This window comes from Ptychodera flava, chromosome 2, assembly GCF_041260155.1.
Source record: "Ptychodera flava strain L36383 chromosome 2, AS_Pfla_20210202, whole genome shotgun sequence".
In the NCBI taxonomy this organism is placed as follows: Eukaryota; Metazoa; Hemichordata; class Enteropneusta; family Ptychoderidae; genus Ptychodera; species Ptychodera flava.
This window is the reverse complement of record NC_091929.1, coordinates 47532957-47552248: the sequence shown is the minus strand read 5'-3', so window position 1 is coordinate 47552248 and position 19292 is coordinate 47532957. Positions and strand designations below refer to the sequence as shown.

At 36.8% G+C, this 19292-nt stretch overlaps 1 protein-coding gene across 1 annotated transcript in view; it reads left to right on the top strand.

Annotated features, from left to right (window-relative positions):
* The window catches only part of LOC139122564 (15-hydroxyprostaglandin dehydrogenase [NAD(+)]-like), a 46134-nt gene that overhangs the window by 16459 nt on the left and 10383 nt on the right, over positions 1-19292 (top strand). Inside the window, exon 2 of the mRNA XM_070688109.1 lies at positions 15261-15387. Coding sequence (XP_070544210.1) covers positions 15261-15387 — 127 coding nt within the window. The remainder of the gene's footprint in view (positions 1-15260; positions 15388-19292) is intronic.

Genomic DNA, 19292 nt, shown 5'->3' with positions numbered 1-19292 from the left:
TTCATACACAGTTTCATCTCATGGCAAGAGTCATAGAAAAAAAGCACAAATTTTGCCACTTTTGTCATGCCGCTCTCCTCAGAAGATCATATACATACTCAATCTTCAAAGTGTCTCGAGCTTTTTCCCTTACCTTTTCACGCATGTCCACCTTGGAGAGCTCAGATTGTAGGCGCTTCAGTTTCTTTAAATTATGATACAGAGAATATATCATCAGACTTGTACATTATTTATGTTGCTTCTGTTTTTGTTTTTTGTTTTTTATGACTGCAATAAATTAATTCCTTAAGATTCAAAGGACACAATCGTAACTTCTAGTTTTCAGTATCAGGTCTTGTGCAGTCAACAACACTTTTTTTGTTCTAATCCCGAAATAATCATTAAATGCACAGTATGTGTGCATGATTGTTAATGTTACAACTTAATTCAAGTACGGACTTGAATACCATTTAGGATAATAGCATTGCCGATTGTACACATATTGACTACGTTGAGAAGTGAGACCTTAGCATTTCATCTTGCAGTTTGGAGTTAAACAAGTTCCTGAAGTTGCCAAAAAGTACAAACAAGCAACCAAGCAGCTCATAGAGCACTGGTGTGTTATGTAGAGAATACCTCTTTGTGACAATTGTGTTGATGATGAAGGTGGAAAAATTTGATAGCTCAAAAATGGCCGCAAAAATACACAATCAAAGATTTCATCACAAATTGAACATATTACATTTTGATCAATCCTGGTTGCTCGTCTATCAAATACCCAAGCTATCAGACAAGGCATTTTTGAGAACCAAAATTTTTGACCAACATCACAAAAATCCCCCCACCAATACAAAATTGTACATTTCATCATAATTTGGATATATCACATTTGATCATCCCTATGAACCTGTATATCAAATACAAAGCTGTAAGGCGAGTGGTTTTGGCGACTGCAAGGTTTTGACACTGTAGTTGCAAATTCAAGCAATAATACTAACCCAAACTATTCATTCGGCATCACTATTAGCGTTGCAATGTGAATTTTCTTTTACATTTTCTGTATGGTAGTAAGATTTATAAATCTTCTCATGATGTACCTTGATTAGAAGGGATAATGGACGGATTTGTCATATGAAAATTTCTTGTACGAAGTAGTTCAACGACAGCATCTTTTATTTTCTGAAAACAGAACTTCGATATCCTGTTTTTTCAGCAACTCAATGTTCGTCAACATCATCGGCAAATAAGCAAATTGCTTAAATGGCCCTTGAGCTGTTGTTCATCTAATACCCTGTTATTCCCGTATTTTCATAAGCGTATTTCTTCCGACGGGCATAGTGGAATTACCAACAATCCGCTCTAATTTCTTTAGCTGACTGTAGATAGTGAACATCTTGAGGGCGATCTGTTGGACTAAATAGATACGCCAGTGTTACCTTACTCACAATGTACAAGGGGTAAAAGAGACATAGCTTCGATTATTGTCGGCACAATACATACTGAATACCTGCTCATATAAGCACCGTAGACACCACACTTTGTATTGTCTAAGATCTCGCTTCGTCTTATGGTCTTCGTCCATATGAGTATGGACGAAGGCGAGATCTTAGACTACTCTAATTACTGCTAAAGCTAAAGCTGAATACCTAATAAAGTCTGTTGTATGCAGTGATTGAAATTCACGTCAGTCCTACGGTCCGAGAGCGATTGCTTTTTTCCCGAGGGACCCAGGATTTTGACGTTCGACTGGTCCTTGTGGTCGACTCAAAATATATAATTGATTATTTCTCTAGCCTACTATTCTCATATCAGCCGTTTTTTAAATATTTCGTTATTTTTCCCCATTTTCTTTATCGCGCATTTAACGCAGCAAAGCATCGTGCAAAACATCTAATCCAGTTTCACGGGTCAGAGTGCAATATAGTTCTTGAACTTCCAGTCTATACAAGCACAACGAATTCAAAACATTGTGCACCATTTGTTAATATCACGTGGCTTCTGTCACTTTTAACCTACTAAAATAATCCTTACATCGGACTGCCCTCCCACTCCCATTTTACCATATTGTTGAGATTTCAAGACGGCCACTCGAAGCTCCGAAGAGAAACTTTGCCGCGACTATTCCCTCTCTCGTACATCATGACAAATAGTGAAAAATTACGAAAAGTAATGAAAGTAAAATCCGAGATTTAGAAACGTTTTAGTCAATTTTGAGCGCCGATATTCAGTATAATTAAGTCTTTCAAGGAAATACTGGGTCATATACATATTTTGTCTTTCCAAAAAAAGTTGCCCTGTCGTACATTGGCCTATGATCGACGGCAAAGTTCTTGGGCATGCAACCGTCGGGTGATGGTGTTGGACTTTGACCAAAGCTAAAATGAGCAGCCGAGAAAAAGGTTTCAAGATCTCCAGGTTGTTTACTCTAATGTTTGTACGGTGTAGGTAGTTTTGAGACACCCGAACGTTTTCTTATGCTTCAAGAATTTACGCGAGGTGGTACATAGTACAGGATCACGGGAATTGGGCAGCTACAAATACCAACTGCATATACTTTATTGATTGTCCTCAGCTTGGAAAGAAACTAGGATTAATCAGATATGAACTGAAAGTGCTCACGTGTTTACACTATATTGCAGTTTTCTGTAAAGTTAAACTTTTGTCTCATGTTTGACACATAAAAGTTTATTATCAACATCATGAACAATATTCAACACAAATTAATTCCAAACGTCATTAAGTATACAAATATGTACATAGCTGAAATAAAGATGCTAAATTTCTTTGACTGCTGACAGGACACTTGTGAATATTTCTCAGTATAGAGCAGATATCTGTCACTTTCATGTATGTAGCAAGTGTAATAAGATCTGCTACTATTAAATGATATTACTAATTGTAAAAGGTCATTAAATATGCAAATAAACCGTTAATTGACACGGCCAAACGCTTCACAGGAAAGTAAGATATATGTTAGATCAATATCTGTAGCAGATTCCATCGAGTTTAGTAAAATAGTTTTGGATTCAATTTACTAATTAGAAAAATTCATTACATATGCAAATGAGACATTTCTTAATGTGACACAGGTCAGTGCTTCACAGTACAATCAGACATCTACCAGATCAATATCTGTAGCAACTTTCATCAATTATGCTGTTGTCATTTCGTAGTTATATTACTGCTATAATATATGCAAAGGAACCATTAATTAAGTTGACACTGCTAAATGCTTCGGAGAAAAGTCAATATCTGTAGCTAATTTTATCAAACTCAGTGCTCTTATTTCGGAGTTATGTCACTAATTACAAAGTCTAAATCTGCAAATGAACGCTTAATTAACTTGACACTGCTCAGTGCTTCACGCGACGACTACATATTTATCAGATCAATATATCTTTAGCGGGTGTCACCAGAGTTTGGCGCCATAATGACATGGTTGTATCACAAATTACAAAATTCATTAAAATGCAAATTGACCCTTAAATAACTTCACACTACAAAGTGCTTCACAATACAGTCAATTATCTGTCGGATCAGGATCTGCAGCAGATTTCATCAAATTTGAGGCAGTTATTTCCGGGTTATATGACTAATTAAAGTCTTCATTAAAATGCTAATGAGCTGTTTATTAACTTTACACTGCTCAATGCTTCTCAGTACAATTAGATATTTATCAGATCAATATTTGTAGCAGGTATCATCAAATTTGGTATTGGAATTCGTAGTTATATCACTAATTACAAAAGTTTATTGAATATGCAAATGAGCAGGTGATTGACATGACACTCACAGTAACATCATAATGTTTTGAGATTGTCATCTGCGAAAAGTTTCATGAAATTTTGTGCTGTGTTTCTCGACATATGTCGACAATGTCATGACTGTCTCCACAGGAAACCGTTATTTAAAAAATTATATTTCATAACTTCATTAATATGCAAGCCACACTAACCCAAATCTAATTAGTTCTTGCCATTAGCATATGGTATCTGTCTAGTAAATGTGATTTGAATTATTCCGGCGTTTTTGAGTTATCGTGTAAACAGAAAGACAGACACACATACACACTATCACATACAGACAGAGAGACCTCGGTACGACATTAGGTTACGTAGGTAAATACGTGAGCTAAAAATACCTACTGATGTGCAAAAAATAGGAAATAAGAATCCATCGAGAAGAGAACAAAGACAGTCGAACCACGATCAAGACCATGATCGAACAAAGTATACCGCAAGTTTATGTCTATGCATAGAGGGAGGAGCGAGGCTCCTGAGGTGATTTGTCGAATTGATGAATTTTTCTGTCATTGTGCCAATTATAAATAACGTGTCTTGCAAACATAAGCAAATTTTATGAATACTGATAGTTTTCTTTTATTCTTTATGGACGATGATGTGCACAGTGAGTCAGTCAACCACTGTACTTTATTCAGATCGGTAGATAATGGTTTTCAGCAGTTTTTATATCATGTAAAAATAAAAAAAAACAGGAACAATCATTGACCAATGATTAGTCTTTGGCGATTTTTTGATGACATATGTTATCCAATTTTTGTTCTAAGAACTGTTGTTGTTTGCGCCACTGCGCCATAATTGATATTACAAATATTGAACACCATTTTCTTTGTCCCTGTCGATTGAATAAAGAGCAGGGTCACTTTATTCACCTAATGATAAAATATAGATCTGAGCGGCGATGAGATCTATTTTTGTCTAAGTAAGCAATAACCCCGGCCACAAGCGGGTATACACGATCGGTACAATGCGTGACACGTAGCACGAGCTTGTAGACGAGTGCTGTCAGACGCTAATTGTACCAAAATCGAGCATATACCCGACTACGGCGCGGGTCATTGCTATTACACTAGATCAGCTTATGTGTCTTTGTTGTCTTACTTGGGTATTTTCGTCACTTTTGGTCCATGATCCAGAAAACGGACGTCAGAGAGATCGAACGTCGGAAATTCAGCGCGCGAGACCGAGCATTTTTATGTTGGGATTACGTTGACAACACACGCACACAGTATTCAAGATAACATACGCATTACGTTTATTAACATTCCATTTTATTCACATGCAACGCGCACACTATACTTATTAAAAAATACCTACTGCAAACACAGAAAACGGCTAAAAAGCTCAAAGCAACAGAAATGTAACATTTTTAAAGAATAAATTTACACAAGAACAACATTCCTGGCTTTTGGGGCCTACTAAAATAGATTTGTCTCCTTCTGTGACGGTATGCGTACGTGTATCGACCATCGCAACATTCAAAGATGGTACAGTGAGGTTACAAGTGTTGTTTTTAATCACAGACAAGGGGAATCTTTTGGCCATTTTAGCACTGCTATCAGTGATAAACAATAATTTAGCATCGGGGGAAAGGGATCTCGTCCAATCAGAATGGCGCGTGCGCATGGTAGCATGATCTAATATAATATATGTTTTTGCAAAGGACCTGGAGTTTTGCGATGTTTGATACTACTGTCCTTGCGGTCTGTATTTTCGAACGCAGCATTAACTTTACGCTACATTTTCCTCATTGCAAACCTCCACTGTTAGTTTTCGACGCTTCATTAGTAGACTCCAGATAATATTTACCAATAGACAAACAATATTTGTCGCAAATTTGGCCAGGGCTTCAATTTCCCTGTTCTTACTCCCCCTCAAAGTAAAATGTATGCCAAACATGAAGACATATGCGTCCAACTGTCTGTGGGTTATAATCACCAATTAATTTCTGGCTTAAAAGTTTATTCTCATCAGTTGAACTCAACACTTCAGCCTGTTTCTTCTCGATACCAATTTCCTTTGCACTCTTAGCACATTATCATGATAATGTGATCCAAAATATATCTTCGCTGTTTAAAAGTGACGTCGTTCAGAAACTGATTCCCCTCTTCACGGCAGACAACTAATTTTGTAACTAATCTCTAAATTGTACAAGGTTTGTCCTGGATAGTGAATTCCAGCTTTTTTGAAACAATATTTAACGATGCAAAAATTAATCCATCTTTCGTCATTTCCTCTAGTAGTTCGCTTATATGGAACGAAAAGTCTGAGGCCAAATTATTTCTTTTTTTGCCCAAAACTAAAGGTGTTCGCAACTCAACTGTTTTTATTCAAAGTAAACAAATCATCGGCGCTGCCACTCAGTATGGTGTTCGCTCTTCCCATGCCGTATCATTAATGACAAGTAGTGCACACATCATAGGAACGACACGTGTACGCATGAGTTTCCATATTCAACCCTCGCCAATAGAGAAGTATTGTACACACGGTGGGCACATTCAATATGTTGATTAGCTAAGCTTAATCGTTCCACAAATAAACTGGCTAAATTTGATTGATCAACACTCATTGCTAGGTCTTGTCGACATGTTGTAATCCTGATAACGTGCAATTCTTTAGATATTGGAAGGCAAGAGGGCCTGTTCAATATCTGATGAACAATTGCATTCCACTCTTGCGTTATCCTATACACAAATGGAATCCAAAAATACTGCGAAGCTTTTTGATATATAGTATGTGACCTATATACAAGTTTACCACTTTTATGTCACAATGGGCACAGAATTGATGTCATTTGACATATTGTACGAGACCTATATATGTATGGTTTTAGTAAGTGTTCCAGGGTCTATGGTGTAAATCACTAACGATGGAGACCAAAACGGCTGAGATGTCAGCGATCGCTTTTTGATGTTGAGAAGCAAGAAGTATAGTTTTCCTATTGAAGTAAATATCATTTTAAATGTTTCTGTTTGATTTTGATAAAGTGTGTGCAACGTTTTGTTTCAGATTGAATCACTAGGTAGTTCAAATAATCGAAAACTTGTGTTTACCTATACGCATTGAAACCAAAGCAAGGTATAGGGTATGAGATGTTTCTGTCAATGTTTCCTTTGTATCTCAATGTAAATTCGACACTTCACAATACTTGAATGATGTGTCTTTAGTTTTAACCATGATATGTATAAAAAAAGATTTAGTTCTTAAAAAAAAGGCTGTCAGGACTGCCGTTTTTATTTCTTTGAGATATTCATCAAAAACATTATTCAAACTATCCAGTTGATTCCCGTTTTCATATCAACCAAAAAACAGTCGTCTGTGTGGACATGTCAAAGTTTACTACAACTCTACTGTTCCTTGATATGTTTTAATGCTGACATGAAATTGATGAGTTACGTTTTATGCAGTAACCGATAAACTTGATAGTTTCAGAAATGAAAAGAATCATAAAATAAAGAAATCAGCTTTTACAAGCTAGAGTGAATCGCCACAGAAAATTTAGTGTGTAACCTGAGTTGCTTTAGAGATAGTCAAACTATCAAATAAATGAGTACATCTGTACCTCTTAGTCGGGTCGGAAGGTAGGGTTCCCATGCACCCCATGGATGTATTTTTTTAACCTACATTTTTGTAATCCTTAGGGTCTATATTTAATGAATTTTGATGTTCCCAAAATCAAATAGTGTCCCATGGGGTTCATTTGGCGCCATCTTTGCCGCCATCTTGGCCGCCATCTTGGATTTCAACAATGGGGTAGGGGTCACGTATTTACCGCTTGACGGAAACAGAAACAATAAAATACTATAAACGTTACATTTTTAGAAAGTCAAGATCATGGCCTTTTCATTGATATATAACTTAATAGGTATAAATTAATATTCGAACGTCGATTAGACGTTATATCGGCCATTGACCGTAAATCGTAAAATTTGCTAAATTTCACACCCAATAATTAAGTTCCCGTTCCTCCAAACATTTTTTCATAAGGTATTTATATATTTTTTGGAAGAACTCAGTGCAATAAACAAGAAAAACAACATTAAAAGTATGTGTCTTGAAATTTAGTGGGTGCATGAGCTTGTTTTCTTATTACGCGGTATGCCATATACCCGTGTGCAACATAAGGGGTAGGGGTAATGTTTCCCTTTCTGTTTCTAATCATGAATGATGAAACCATAAAAATGTTACATTTTTTGAAAGTGCTGCATCAGACCTTTCTAAAAATATATAGATTTATGGGGAAAAGTTGCATATTTAAAAGTTACAAAGCTTAAACCTGTCGGTTTGTGTCGATTTTAAGTGATTTTTAAGAACGAAATTACAACATATGGGGTAGGGGTAATGTTTCCCTTTCTGCCTCGGACCATGAATTATGAAACCATATAAATCGTATACTGTTTGAAAGCTCTGAAAAGGGCCTTTCCAAACATGTATAGTTTTATTGGGAAAAGTCCATATTTAAAGTTACAAAGCTTATGCCTTTCAGTTTGTGTCGATTTTAAGTAATTTTTTTAAACAAAATTATAATATAATGGGTAGGGGTAATGTTTCCCGTCCTGCCTTGGAACATGAATTATGAATCCATATAAATGTTATACTGTTTGAAAGCTCTGAAATAGGCCTTTCCAAACATGTATAGTTTTATTGGGAAAAGTTGCATATTTGAAAGTTACAAAGCTTAAGCCTTTCAGTTTGTGTCAATTTTTAAGTGATTTTTTGAACAATATGCACAAAAGTTAGTCCGTTTGCCAGGTATCGAAATCATCCCCTCTAAGGCATTTTACCCACTATGATTTTCTGTTAGCTAGTATTCTCAGCTGTCATAATCTGCTTATTTTGCATTTAACTGATGGTGTGTGAGAGTGTAACGACTTGTTTGTGAAGGGCTGTCACGCCCTCAGTAATAAAATAGGAATGGGTTAGGGGTAACATATTTACCGCTAGTCGGAAACAAAAACAAAAAGTACCATAAACAATACATTCTTAGAAAGCCCAGATAATCCCCTTACCATTTGTATACAACTAAATGGGGATAAATCGATATTCAAACATCGATTAGATTTTATATCGGACATGGAATGTAAATTGTAAAATTTGCTTAATTTCAAACCCAATAATTAAGTTCATGTTCCTCCAAACAATTTTTACAAGGTATTTATAATATCATTTGAAAGAACTTAATGCAATAGAGAAGTAAAAAACATTAAAAGAGTGTATCTTCTTGAGACTTATGGGGTGCGTCGATTGTTTTCCTAATATATGGTATGCCGTACATCCCTCTATAATATACATTTAAGGGACAGGGGTATGGGTAATGTTTCCTCTCCTACCAAACGCAGCGAATAAGGAAGCCACATAAATATCATATCTCTGAAACACTAACGCAGTTGTTTTTCCAACAAGATATGGCTTGATGGGGTAAACTCAAAAATTATGCAGTGACAATGCCTAACAGTTAACAGCTATAAGATGTCAAAAATTATATATTCCAAACCCACAAACACTAAATTGGATGTCATAGTCGTCATGCTGAGTTGATATGACAGCAGCAACAATCAATCCCTTTTCTTTAATTGTATCGCGAGATATATATAAGCAATAAAGCATCACTTTGAAAGGATACCACACGGTTTCGACCGGTAAACAACATATACGCGAACTTCAGTCGTGTGTATAACGAGTGAAATGGTCAAAACCGAGCTCGAGTGGTGTACCCAACTTATAGTGGTTGTTTATCGCTATATTATATCAGTATATTGAAACTTGTGATGAAAATAAAAACAATTTGAAAGAAACCCACTTTGGAGATAGGAATGGCCAACTTTACAGTATATCGTAAATATATGCACACTCACGTGACCGTCTGGGCAAATCAGAGCTCACTATTAATAGTGTTACTTTTAATACCACACGGGAACACGAGAGAATCTTTTATCGCTCAAAACCAATCACCATCAATCCACAATATAGCTTCTCCATACTAAGATAAGATGGATCGACAACACTTTACGTTCCTTACCAGAAAACAAGAGATCATAACCAATTTTTCGAAATTATTTTACAACGCAGAACACTAATACTCCAAATGAGGATTACATTTTCGACTGGGTACTAAAATTCAATAGCAAATAATTCTGGAACTAAAACCCGAAAAGCCAAATGTCACAGAACGCATTCAAATTACGCAACTAAATAGTAAACAGAAGGCGAACAAACACTCTTTACACCAAGCAATAAGAAGGCGAGACAAATCTCAGAAAATGACTAAAAAGGCTTATATTCCCATTGACACCTCAATGTTTAAAATGCCTTGTGAGTGAATCTATCATTAGTTTCTTATCATGGATGACATTTAACCAATGTTAGACCCTGACGTCTTTGAAGCAAAGACCCCACAAACGGACGTTTTAGGGTCAAAGCTTGAAGATACCATTCCCACCAGCATGATCGAATCAGAAAGACTAGATTTATCTAACTTTCGAGCTAGATCAGCCACCAGCAGCTAAGAAAAAATAAGTCAACATAATCATCAGAGTCAAGCGAGCTAGACAACGGCTTCACACATTATACTCCACAGAGAGGACATTCTTACACAATTCACGAAAAGCGTCCAAAAGCTTTGTTAAAGGCATTGTTCGCGATCCCAGGGACGGGCATGGCTGGTTGCGTGGCAAATGCAAAATATTAGTCATGCTGAATCAAGGTGTAATCAAGTAATAGCTTATTTATAGATTGGGAAAATCCTAATCCTGATAGTAATGATGGAATATAAACTTTGTGAAAAGTTGAGAAAATTTGCCACTTCTTTGATTGTAAGTTTTACATTCCATGTTGTACAGTACTGCCTGTACTATACATGAACAGTCAATACATCCGGCAAGTATTCTGTACTGTTCTTTTATAGTTAGGTCCCTGCAGTTCGAGATAAGTCTTTCTATAGTGTCAACCATTCTCTTCGATTACTGTAATCTACTCCAATAAATTCCCATTTAACTCATTTGTATGATTACAGGGAAGCCTAAGCCTATCTCTTACAATCTAAGATTTGAGATATTTGACAACAACATGTATGCAATTTTCATATTTTTCATAGGCCTAAATAACACACAGAAGAAAGTCATACTCAATGTTTTGTCCAATTGAAAGTCAAATTTTCATCGAAACAAGTAGAGGTGGCCATCTGTAAGCCAAACGAGAATTAATATTAGCAAAGATGGATATTAATTAAGACTTTCCCATTTCCGATCCCAGTTACTCATACAACGGGGTATAAGCGAAAGCCAAGAGTATCGAATATGTTGAAACCTAAGTGGCCCCTATTCAGTACCACGTAGCCTACAGGTACACCTTAAAGAATACTTACCAGGCCAAAATACCGAGTGTTGAATTCCTTCAAAAGTGGCAACACCTGGAAAGACACTGCGGCAACCAATTTATCACCCTGATCTTTAACTATTTACCTCTACACCCAATGAAGCACCGGGACTCAAGACAGTTGTACATCACAAACTTAAGAGAGCGATCGAAGACACTCGCTACACAGAACGCAGGATGGAAGGCTGCAAAGACGATTCTTCAAATAGGCAAAAAAGAGGCTAAAAACAACACAAAAATTAACATTCACAGCAACGACGATAGGTCGGGTTTTCTTTCTATACTACGGTACAAAACCAAACCAAAGGGTCTTTCAAAGGCCACCGCACTTCCCTTAAAGCCCGGCTCGAAATGGACTGGGATCATGATTAGTGCCAAGTTTGGTTGGGCGTTTTGGGGCATGGCTCCGCATAATGAGTCTGTTGGTAACGGTTGCGATCGTTCGCATTATCTGCGGATCTGTTTGCTCTCAGATCACGCTCAGGCTCGGACTAATATAGATACGTACAGCCTTCGTTTCCAGGTTCGTTTCAGTCATGCCATGGCAAATACTCGAAATAAAAAAGAAAGGAAAACTATCAACTTAATCAAACAAGAGTTTGCTTGAAAAACTTTACCGAAGTTTCAGGCCATATCAACGTCCATTATGTGAATGATTCGGCTACTGACCGCCATGTACATACGGAATAGTCGAATAATTATCAAAAAAGTAAAAAGCTTATATCAGGGCTTTCTAAGAATGTATTGTTTATGGTACTTTTTTGTTTTTGTTTCCGACTAGCGGTAAATATGTTACCCCTAACCCATTCCTATTTTACTATATAGGGCGTGACAGCCCTTCACAAACAAGTCGTTACACTCTCACACATCATCAGTTAAATGCAAAATACGCAGATTATAACAGCTGAGAATACAAGCTAGCAGAAAATCATAGTGGGTAAAATGCCTTAGAGGGGATGATTTCGATGCCTGGCCAAAGGACTAACTGTTTTGTGCATATTGTTCAAAAAATCACTTAAAAATTGACACAAACTGAAAGGCTTAAGCTTTGTAACTTTCAAATATGCAACTTTTCCCAATAAAACTATACATGTTTGGAAAGGCCTATTTCAGAGCTTTCAAACAGTATAACATTTATATGGATTCATAATTCATGTTCCAAGGCAGGACGGGAAACATTACCCCTACCCATTATATTATAATTTTGTTTAAAAAAATTACTTAAAATCGGCTCGGTTTTGACCATTTCACTCGTTATACACACGACTGAAGTTCGCGTATATGTTGTTTACCGGTCGAAACCGTGTGGTATCCTTTCAAAGTGATGCTTTATTGCTTATATATATCTCGCGATACAATTAAAGAAAAGGGATTGATTGTTGCTGCTGTCATATCAACTCAGCATGACGACTATGACATCCAATTTAGTGTTTGTGGGTTTGGAATATATAATTTTTGACATCTTATAGCTGTTAACTTCCTTTCCCTAATTTGAGTTATTGAAATGAGTAAAACGTCTTTTATTAACCACCATTTTAACTTTTTAGTGCTATTTAATGCCTATAGAGTATTTTTCTACGTTCCAACAAGTAAATGTCAGTAAAGTAACACAAACTTTTGAGTTTAGGCATTGTCACTGCATAATTTTTGAGTTTACCCCATCAAGCCATATCTTGTTGGAAAAACAACTGCGTTAGTGTTTCAGAGATATGATATTTATGTGGCTTCCTTATTCGCTGCGTTTGGTAGGAGAGGAAACATTACCCATACCCCTGTCCCTTAAATGTATATTATAGAGGGATGTACGGCATACCATATATTAGGAAAACAATCGACGCACCCCATAAGTCTCAAGAAGATACACTCTTTTAATGTTTTTTACTTCTCTATTGCATTAAGTTCTTTCAAATGATATTATAAATACCTTGTAAAAATTGTTTGGAGGAACATGAACTTAATTATTGGGTTTGAAATTAAGCAAATTTTACAATTTACATTCCATGTCCGATATAAAATCTAATCGATGTTTGAATATCGATTTATCCCCATTTAGTTGTATACAAATGGTAAGGGGATTATCTGGGCTTTCTAAGAATGTATTGTTTATGGTACTTTTTTGTTTTTGTTTCCGACTAGCGGTAAATATGTTACCCCTAACCCATTCCTATTTTATTACTGAGGGCGTGACAGCCCTTCACAAACAAGTCGTTACACTCTCACACACCATCAGTTAAATGCAAAATAAGCAGATTATGACAGCTGAGAATACTAGCTAACAGAAAATCATAGTGGGTAAAATGCCTTAGAGGGGATGATTTCGATACCTGGCAAACGGACTAACTTTTGTGCATATTGTTCAAAAAATCACTTAAAAATTGACACAAACTGAAAGGCTTAAGCTTTGTAACTTTCAAATATGCAACTTTTCCCAATAAAACTATACATGTTTGGAAAGGCCTATTTCAGAGCTTTCAAACAGTATAACATTTATATGGATTCATAATTCATGTTCCAAGGCAGGACGGGAAACATTACCCCTACCCATTACATTATAATTTTGTTTAAAAAAATTACTTAAAATCGACACAAACTGAAAGGCATAAGCTTTGTAACTTTAAATATGGACTTTTCCCAATAAAACTATACATGTTTGGAAAGGCCCTTTTCAGAGCTTTCAAACAGTATACGATTTATATGGTTTCATAATTCATGGTTCGAGGCAGAAAGGGAAACATTACCCCTACCCTATATGTTGTAATTTCGTTCTTAAAAAATCACTTAAAATTGACACAAACTGAAAGGCATAAGCTTTGTAACTTTAAAATATGGACTTTTCCCAATAAAACTATACATGTTTGGAAAGGCCCTTTTCAGAGCTTTCAAACAGTATACGATTTATATGGTTTCATAGTTCATGGTTCGAGGCAGAAAGGGAAACATTACCCCTACCCCATATGTTGTAATTTCGTTCTTAAAAAATCACTTAAAATCGACACAAACCGACAGGTTTAAGCTTTGTAACTTTTAAATATGCAACTTTTCCCCATAAATCTATATATTTTTAGAAAGGTCTGATGCAGCACTTTCAAAAGATGTAACATTTTTATGGTTTCGTCACATGATTCGAAACAGAAAGGGAAACATTACCCCTACCCCTTATGTTACACACGGGTATATGGCATACCGCATAATAAGAAAACAAGCTCATGCATCCACTAAATCTCAAGACACATACTTTTAATGTTGTTTTTCTTGTTTATTGCACTGAGTTCTTCCAAAAAATATATAAATACCTTATGAAAAAATGTTTGGAGGAACGGGAACTTAATTATTGGGTGTGAAATTTAGCAAATTTTACGATTTACGGTCAATGGCCGATATAAAGTCTAATCGACGTTCGAATATTAATTTATCCCTATTAAGTTATATATCAATGAAAAGCTAAGACCATGATCTTGGCTTTCTAAAAATGTAACGTTTATTGTATTTTATTGTTTCTGTTTCCGTCGAGCGGTAAATACGTGACCCCTACCCCATTGTTGAAATCCAAGATGGCGGCCAAGATGGCGGCAAAGATGGCGCCAAATGAACCCCATGGGACACTATTTGATTTTGGGAACATCAAAATTCATTAAATATAGACCCTAAGGATTACAAAAATGTAGGTTAAAAAAATACATCCATGGGGTGCATGGGAACCCTACCTTCCGACTAGACTATCTCTCTCTCTCTTTAATGACCCAATCACCGGTTGCCGAAGCTGTTAAAACTTTATTCTATTTTTTCTCTGCCTTATATATTGTTTGAAGATTTGCTAAAATCACATCAGCCCCATTTTCAAAGGCTAAAGATTGATGAAAATTTTATTCGAATTATGATCAGATGGTAATGTATAGGTATTCCGTCCCGTTAATTGTCATCATAACTTAAATGACTCAGATAAAAGTTTACCTTTCTTTAAATTGCATTCATACTCGAAAAGACACGATGTAGCAAATATTTTTTGGATTCATTTGGACCGGAAGTATTGCATTGTACAACCTAACCAGACTGGTAGCGATATTTTGATACCTCACCACAGGGTCATTGTAACTGTCTACCTTACAGGGAGTGAGCATCATTGACACTGACAGAGAGGCAGGACTTGAAACCACAGCAGAATTGAAGAAGTTGCATGGTCGTGACAGGATCTTGTTCGTAGAATGTGATGTCAGAGACGAAAACAATCTGAGAGGTACTGTTTATTTATTTACTTATTTTAATCTGTCCGGCAATTTATTGATAGCATATAATTTGTTCAGCATTGACAATGAATCGAGATTTGTTACACGTGGCAGTAACTTTAATGAGTGACATACTCGCTTGTAGGATCTCCCTCATTTACCCCTCTGACTCATTTATTTTTCCTGTTGTAACTGGGGATTTGCACTCGGAAAAATACGAATGTCACACCAAAATGGTATACAGTATTTGACTTCAATCGAAAGATGGCGAGTCAAGGTCCGTGTATAGGAAGAGGGACGTACTCGCTATGGAAAGCTAGAGACTTATACGTAGCATTGTGCCCTAAATTTACACAGAGATTTATTTCTCATTGGTTCATAAAATAGTGCATGATAGGAACATCACCATATCAAAGTATAAAGCAGTCGACGATGGTTACCTCATGCTGTATAAAGAAGTGGATGATGCAGAACCTTACCTTATCCTGTTCAACGTAATGGATGACGGGTACCTTATCTGGATGATGGGTACCTCATCCCATGCTACGTTTTGGATGCTGGGTACCTCATCCTGTGCGATGCAGTGGATGCTGGGTACCTCACCCTGTATAAGGAAGTGGGTGCTGGGTACCTCATCCTGTGCAATGTAGTGGATGTTGATTACCTCATCCTGTGCAATGTAGTGGATGCTGCGTACCTCATGCTGTGCAATGTAGTGGATGCTGGGTACCTCATCCTGTGCAATGTAGTGGATGTTGGGTACCTCATCCTGTGCAATGTAGAGGATGCTGGGTACCTCATCCTGTGCAATGTAGTGGATGCTGGGTACCTCATCCTGTGCAATGTAGTGGATGCTGGGTACCTCATCCTGTGCAATGTAGTGGATGTTGGGTACCCCATGCTGTATAAAGAAGTGGATGCTGGGTACCTCATCTTGTGCAATATGGTGTGTTATGTAGGTCATTTTCCCCCACACTCATCATGACCTGAGTTTAATTAGTCTGGAACATTCTCAAGGTCACTGTCCTTCATGACCTCACAACCTTGATATCAATTAGTCATGTTTGGAATGTTTTGGAAATTTAATTAGTTATGTAAGAGAGATAATTTTAGAACAGTAATTAGCATGTCAATATAAGTTTTAGATCATTCTTATATGCTCTTATATAACGACATGAGTATAAATACGGCAACAGCACAGCTTGCAGCCAGACATTTTGGGATCGTGTCTCTTGCATGTTACTTCAAGTCTTTGGAAACTCCAGCAGTATTAATTTCAAGACTTTTCAAGACCTTCACTGCCACGCTGGATTTACACTGTGGACTAAGTGCAACTTCAAGCCTGCAAGCCAAAGGACTGTTCGTTCATCCGACTGACTGTTATAACTCTGAGACTGGAGCTTTGCTGTCCCAGCTGAGATAAGTAGTCCGTACACTTTTACAGTTTGTATTCTATCCCTGACATAGCGATTGGTTTTATTTCTGTAATAAATTTTGTTTTATACGGAAACTGCTGAGTTCACGTTTTGTTCGTTCTCTTTCACCTAACAAAATTGCGGGCCAATTTCCTTAATGTAAAAGTTAAAAGATCTATGGGCAAGAAGGAAATTCAGTACAATATTGTCAAATATTTAGTCAGTGTAGGCAAATTTGAGGAATCCATCTTGCATGATTATGAGCCTGAGTCTGCCTTTGATCTCAAAAAATTAGGATTAGAAATGCAAGCAAATTTGGAGATTAAGAAACTAGAATTACAAATGAAAGAAAAAGAATTACAAATGAAAGAAAGGGAAAGACAGGAAATATTAGAAATGGAAGAAAGACGAAGAGAGAAAGAATTACAAATGGAGGCGAGACAAAGAGAAAAAGAAAAAAGAAAAGAGAATTAGCAGATCGTTGACAACAGGTAGAAATGAAACGTTTAGAGCTTGGACAGTCAGGAAATTTCTTCCCTTCAGACAATTTTGACATCACTAAGTATTTCAGGTTAGTTCCCCTTCCAAGAAAAGGATGTTGACAAATATTTCATTCATTTTGAGAAAATTGCTCGGAGTCTGAATTGGCCTAGGGAGTCCTGGTCTATGCTTTTGCAGAGTGCTTTGGTGGGTAAAGCCAGAGAAACTTACATATAGTTGTCAGTAATGCAGGCTTCAGATTATGATTCTGTGAAGGAATTAATACTCAAGGGCTATGAGTTGGTTGCTGAAGCTTACCGTCAGAAATTTAGGGATTGTGAGAAGGCGAAGGATCAAACTTGACTTTGCTCGAACAAAAGAACAACTGTTTGATCGTTGGTGTTCTTCTGAGAAAATCTGCCAGGATCATATGAAATTACGTCAACTTATATTAATTGACGAATTTAAAGGGTGTATTCGGAGTGACATCAAGACATTTATCAATGAACAAAAGGCAGATACATCGGAGGATGCTGCACGTTTGGCCGATGATTATTCATTGACCCACAAATCTTCATTTCTCAGCAAACCACCCCAGTCCTTTTCATACCGTAACAATGCAAGGAAATTTAACTCCTCCTTTTCATCCAAAAATTTTCAAAGGAGAGTAGAAAATCAAATGAAATGACAACAGTTCACAGAGTTCAAGTAACACTTCCACATTATCAGATCCCAAGTCTCAATCTCCTTATGACCAACAGTTTGGTATACTTTCTTGTAATTATTGTAAGAAAGACGGCCATTTAGTGTCAGATTGTTTCAAATTGAAAAGAAAACGTGAAGGTCAAAGTGGTCAAAGTGGATTTAAGCCCATCAGCTTTATTTCTTTTTCATCTCAATTAGAGTCTAATAATGTGTGCAACACATTTTCTGAGGTTAAACCCCTCTTATCCCAAATTAATATGGTCAAGGTCAATTCTTCTCAAGATAGCATTATGGGTATTTTGAACCATTTATTCATGATGCTTTGTGTGATTTGTCTTCCGCTACCCCTGTCAAACTTTTAAGGGGTACAGGGGCTTCCCAGTGTCTTTTGTTGGCAGATACCATGCCATTTTCTGCAAAGTCATTTTCAGGTTCTGAAGTTTTTATTAAGGGGGTAGATTGTAATGACTACATTCCTGTTCCTCTCCATAATGTCTATTTGTCTTCGGACTTTGTTTCTGGGCCTGTGACTTTAGGTATAAGGCCTTTTTTGCCTTTTGAAGGGATTCACCTTCTCCTTGGAAACGACCTTGCTGGGGACAAGGTCATAACTAATCCACTTGTGACCGATAAGCCTAGTTTAGATCAGGATCCAGAGCTAATTGAACAAGAGATTCCTGGTTTATTTCCTTCATGTGCCGTTACTAGAGCCATGTCAAAGAAAACTGAGAATCAAAATATTCTCAAAAATAATATCACAGATGTTGACTTAAATGACACCTTTCCTGGTCAGGTGTTTGACACGGATCATTCCGTTATCCCTCGTGAATTTGAAACTTCCAGTAACCAAGGTCAGACATTTTCTACATCAAATCTCATCGCAGAACAACACAAAGACCCAGATATTTTGTGTTTGTTTGACAGGTTAGATGATTACGGTGAAACTTCAGATAGCCCTGTGTGTTATTATACAAAGTCTGGTATTCTCATGCTTAAATGGAGACCTCCAGATGTCTTGGTTGATGATGATTGGCTATAAAACATCAAATTGTAGTCCCAAAGCTCTATCGTCTGGCCCATGAAACCCCCTGGGCTGGTCATTTAGGTGTCAGGAAAACTTATCATAAAATTCTCAGTCACTTTTATTGGCCTAATCTCAGGCAGGAAGTAGCACATTTCTGTAAAACTTGTCACACATGTCAAATGGTAGGAAAACCAAACAAGACCATTCTAAAGGCCCCTTTATAGCCAATTCCTGCTTTTCAAGAACCATTTAGTAGGATACTCACAGACTGTGTTGGGCCCCTACAAAATAC